A 5,769-nucleotide genomic window follows, 5' to 3' on the forward strand; every position below is an offset into this window, starting at 1 on the left:
GGTGTGGTTATGTAAAACAGAGGGATGGTGGTTATGTGCCGTGGAGTCAGTTTTGACTCACAGTGACCCTGTACAGGGTTTTCGAGCATGTAAATCTTTATGAGAGCAGAAAAGCCTCATCTTTCTCCCCCAGAACAGCTGGTAGTTTCAAACTGCTGACTATGAGGTTAGCAGCCGGATTCGTAACCACTATGCTACCAGAGTGCCTTAGAGGGATGGTTGTACAGGAAACCATCTACACACATAATGGGTGAACTAAGAAGCCAATCAGGTCTTGCCAGCCTCATCAACGCCCCCCACTTCCCTCCCCCCTCCAACTAAGGAGCTCTGGTAGCATAGTGGTTACCAGTCGGGCTGCTAACCTCAAGGTCAGCTAGTTTGAAATTACTATTGGCTCTGTGGGAGAAAGATGAGGTTTTCTGCTCCTATAAAGATTTACAGCCTTGGAAACCCTATACAGGGTCACTATGAGTCGGGACCGACTCCACGGCACAACACCATGTGAAGGATGGATCCGCACTGACCTGTGAACCATAAGGTCAGCAGTTTAAACTCACCAGCTACTCCTCAGGAACCCTATACAGGGTCATGATGAGTTCAAAACAACTTAACAGCACTAGCAACACCAACAAAAGGATCAGAAGGTCAGCACAAAAGAGGAAGACTCCTAGTGAAACTGACAGACAGTGGCAGCTATAATGGGCTCAAATATAACAATTGTGAGGACGACACAGGAGCAGGCAGTGTTTCCTTCTGTTGCACACCACACGGGGTGGCCTTGAGCAGGAACTGACTTGACAGAACCTAACAACAGCAAGGATGAAAAGAGAGAGGGAGAATGGTTGGGAAGCCTGGTGTCACCTAGTAGAACAGCAAACATGATGTGATGTCCTGTTTACCAGAAGCTAAAACAACCGGAGAAAACACTGCAATGAAGCACCCAAGGAACACAGCAAGGAGTAAATAAATGCCTTGTTTTCTCTCTTCCTCCTGTCCTTTATTATGTCTCTAACTGACCAAACCCAGCTGAAAGTCACCTAATTGGGAGATTTGGAAGTGCAGGCTACAGGGTCAGTGTAGAGTAGGAGAAAGACTGCTAACTAGAAATGCGCTTGTTTTTAAAGGTAAAGATAAACTGTTACCTCTCCCAATATGCTCTATCCACCATCTGCATCCATGGAAATATTATCCAAACATCAAACTACAGAATCATTTTTTTTTTCTTTTTTTATTATAGGACTTAGTTTTCTTTTTTATTTCTATTGTATGTTGCCGGTCCGTCTACTATGAGGGATTAATCATAGTTTATCTTGTATTTTGATTATTTGTACTTGTATTATTTCTGTCATATTTGATTCTAAGTCTTGGAAAATAAAGATAGTTGGTATAAATCTGAGATTATCTTTGTGCACATAATAGATTTTTGTTATTGAATAAATTTCATTTGGCTTCTAAGTTTTGTGAATTAATGAGCACTGCTGAGTTCTCATTAGAGATCGACATTTTTAGTAAGATGAAAAGGTAAAAAGGGAAGAGAATCATCAACAATTTAGTCCTGAAGAGGCAGAAGTGAAAAAAGAGCACACCTTCACAGTACTTGTACCCATTGAAATGTTAATGAAGCACCTGTTCAAAAAATCTATTAATATAGTGTTATAATTCATAAAGTGCTTTTATTTCCATTATGTACTCTTGTCTCACAGAACCCTGTGAAATAGTTACTATTAATAGCCTCATTGTACATATGAGAATACTGAGAATCAGAATAATCAAATGGCTTGGCTTTTCAAGAATAAAATAACACTACTGCATTTTCAGACTGCAAAGCCTTTTGAACTGCAAGGTCGGCGGTTCAAACTCAAGCTGCTCCTCGGAAACCCGTTATACAGGATCACTATGGGTCAAAATCTACTCCATAGCACTTAACAACAACAACAACAACTGCATTTTCAGCAGTAGGGTAAAGTTTAAAACAAGAAAAGAAAATACCAAAAATATAACAACAGAATTAGTATTTATTGTATGTCTAATAGTTTAAGCACTGTATAAAAACATACACCAGACAATCAAGTTTTAAAGATTATTATCCATATTTAACATTGCACAAACGAAACAGACAAAAATAAAACTGAAGTTCCTAGAAACCTTGCCTAGATAATTTGTGTGTTTATACTGCAATTTATTTTGCACAAGACTCAGCATATGGAGTTAATACCTATGCCCATAGCCACTTGTTTTTATCTTACAATTAAAACACTGATTCCAGAGGGATAACAATTGAAATAAGGCTTTCTATTTTCTGTTAATAAATTCATTTTCATTGTCACATTATATTTACTCTTTCTGTTACAATGCCTTTTTCATAATGCCACTCTCAAGGGAGAACAGCATAGAAAAAAATGTGAATAGCAAATAAAGTAATATTTAATAGATTCCTTTGCTTTTCAATATTATGCATGAATTTTAAGGTCTGCACAGTTCTGCCCTCTTGTGCTTTACCAAATATGAAAGAGTAGATTTCAGATCATTAATAATTTTGTCAATTTGTGTATTCATAAATTTCTGATTCAAATGAAATTAACTTTTAGTCTGAATTTAAATATTCACTATTTCACATGTTTCCAAGCAATTTCAAATTTTTTATATTTTTTCTATAAATAACATAGAATTTTCTATAAATAACATAGAATTCATTGTAAACAATTTATCCTTCTTTCAAAATAAGTAGCTTTGGGAAACATGTATGTATTGCTTATGGCACAAAATATAGATACTTGATTAGAAATGTATAACAAATAAAATCTTAAAGGAAACATAAAAAATATAGAATTATTTATATGTTATTTATAATAAGTAGGAAAAATGTAATTATCCAATATATTCCTCACAGAAGAAAAAGATTTGCAAACAAATGCGTATCAGTGAGTTAAAATCATGCAGTAAAACATAATTTTTTTTTCTTTTTATGCCAACATGTGGAATCATGCTATGAATGCATTGAATGTAGACATAAAAAATCTATGTTTGTTTGTGCATACTGATTATAGTGTATTACAATACCATGTCCTCAATTAAAGGCAATTACAGATTTGTGGTGTGCTGCTAATTCTGGCTCTTAGAGGCCTATATGATGGGTTAGAATTGTCCTATAATATTTTCCAGGCTGCAATCTTTATGGGAGGAGTTATCTGGGTCTTTTATACTGTGGAGCCAATAGATGGGGGCAAACTGTCAAATTTTTGGTTAGCAGCTGAATACTTATATTGCACAACCAGGGCTCCTATTACAAGTCTAATAACATGAATATCACTTAATGCCAATTTTAATCTATATTCTTTATTAAATATTTTAATTTCTAAATATTGTCAAACTAAAACCAACCAAACCCCCCTGCTATTAAGGCATTTTTAACTCAGTGCCACCCTAAGTAGGGTTTCTGAGACAATAAATCTTTAAAAGAGCAGAAAGCATCATCTTTCTCTCACACAATGGCTACTGGATTCAAACTGTTGACCTTGTGGTTAGTAGCTGTATTCAAGACTATTTGCAATTTATCATTTTACCCAATGAAAGAATCAGTTAAAATTCTGCTTGAATAATAAACTGGAAGCTGATTTTATGCACTTCCCATTGCACATGACCAAATAATAATGCCATACCCAAATAAACCATATCATTAGCCAAGATGGCTACACAATGCTGTGATACACCGGAGCTTTTTCATTCCAATTTGTCTTAGGCTGGGTTCTCTAGAAAAGCAAAACCAATGATGTTTATATATCTATATATGTGTTCTTCTTCTTGTTGGAGACGGTTTCAACTCATAGCGAACCTGCATAGGGTTTCCAAGGGGCAACAGTTGAGTTTGAATTGCCAATCTTGTGGTTCAAACCAACCTTGTGATCCATGCTTATCCGACAATGCCACACCAGGACTCCTATGTACATATAAAGAAAAGTTTATATCTAAGAAATGGCTCACATAGTAGTAGAGGTGAGCAAGTCCCAAGTCCATGGGTCAAATGAACCATAATGAGCAGGTCAGATGGCAGGTAGGTTGGGTGGATAAGAAGGCAGGCTGCTGATGACCCCCAGGATCAACAAGCAATAGAACAAGCCACTGACTCAAGTACAATGAACCAGAGGTTGAATGGTGAGCCAGATGAAAGATTCAGACACAGCAGAAAGCAAGCAAGATTTGCTCAGTGTCTCATATATTGAAAGTAGGCCACACCCCCAAAGAAACTTCCTTTCAATTGACTGCTCGTAGCAGCTCTCATCATGGAGTTGATTGTATTTTATTAGATCTCATCATGTGGGAGGACTACACATTACCTGTCAAACCACTGAGAATCCTGGCCCAGTCAAGTGGACACAAAACCTTAACTATCTTACCATTCAAGATCATTCTACCTCTTGTGGTTCCCTAGTTTTTCCAGGAGTTCACAAGACGATTTCTCAACTTCCGCAAAGCTAATTTAACATCTTCATTCCTCAGAGAGTAGATGATGGGGTTCAACAGGGGTGTACAAACAATATAGAACAATGAAATGAACTTATCCACTGAAAATCTGCTAAAAGGCCATATATAGAAATAAATGCAAGGCCCGAAGAAAAGAATCACCACTGTGATATGAGCAGTTAATGTAGAAAGTGCCTTGGAAGACCCGCTGGAGGACCGGCGTTGGACAGTGATAAAAATGATGGTGTAGGAAATAATTAAAGCCAGAAAACAGCTCAGTGCTATCAGACCACTGTTAATGAGGATCATAATTTCCATTTCATAAGTATTCATGCAAGCCAATTCTATCACCATGGGAAGGTCACAAAAGAAGCTATCTACCTTATTGGGACCACAGAATGGTAGGTTTACTAAAAAAACCAAGTGACTCCCAGAATGAATTAGACCTACAGTCCAGGAAATAGACACCAAAATTTTACATAGTCTCCAACTCATAATTGTGCTATAGTGCAGGGGTTTACATATGGCTATAAATCTGTCAAATGCTATAGCTGCAAGCAACATCATCTCACTTCCAACAAAAATGTGAAGAAGGAATATCTGAGTCATACACCCTTTAAAAGAGATAGTTTTGTGCTCTACAAGAAAGTCTGCAAGCATCTTGGGAGTGGCAAAGTTAGACTGACAGATATCGATGAAAGAAAGGTTACTGAGCAGGAAGTACATGGGGGATTTCAGATGGGAGTCAGAGGAAATGATAACAATAATCATGATGTTGCCAAGTACAGATGCCACATATACTATAGAGAAGACTGGAAGAAAGAAGAGCTGAATTTCCCGAGAATCAGAGAGACCCAGCAGCACAAATTCAGATACTGCTGATTCATTTGTGTGAGCCATGTATTCAGTGCACAATCACCTAAATAAAAGACAATTAATGACATATTAGGGTGATTCATAATATAACACAGGTAGTTAACACACAAAATAAATGTTTCCAATTAAGACAATTCACCTTAATGAAACATACTCATAGGTATCAATCGATCACTATTTAACACCTAGGAAGATTATGGGAAATGGGAGAAGTGTGGGGGAAAAATAAAAGATAATGCTCATTTTATAATTTAAAAGATAAGATGCACATATTAAAACAACCTAAATATTATAAAATAAGAAATTGGCAGATATGAGTGACATATTCATCTCATAAACATTAACAAGCTGAGAGAAATTAATTTGTGCAAAATGGTAAATTATGATATCATAGAGTAGAGATTACTTAGTTAAGTCTTTTTAAAATTTTGG

At 36.5% G+C, this 5,769-nt stretch overlaps 1 protein-coding gene across 1 annotated transcript; it reads right to left on the reverse strand.

Annotated features, from left to right (window-relative positions):
* Positions 1-4,425: 4,425 nt before the first annotated feature.
* On the reverse strand, positions 4,426-5,361 carry LOC102813024 (olfactory receptor 4K1-like). Its single transcript, XM_006877139.1, has one exon. It carries the CDS (start codon positions 5,359-5,361, stop codon positions 4,426-4,428), a length of 936 nt encoding a protein of 311 aa, XP_006877201.1.
* Between the last annotated feature and the right edge of the window lie 408 nt (positions 5,362-5,769).

This window comes from Chrysochloris asiatica, unplaced genomic scaffold, assembly GCF_000296735.1.
Source record: "Chrysochloris asiatica unplaced genomic scaffold, ChrAsi1.0 scaffold00444, whole genome shotgun sequence".
NCBI lineage: Eukaryota > Metazoa > Chordata > Mammalia > Afrosoricida > Chrysochloridae > Chrysochloris > Chrysochloris asiatica.

Bases quoted from the DNA above. Each gene is read 5' to 3' on its own strand.
- LOC102813024 (XM_006877139.1), bottom strand. From the start codon at position 5,361: ATGGCTCACACAAATGAATCAGCAGTATCTGAATTTGTGCTGCTGGGT.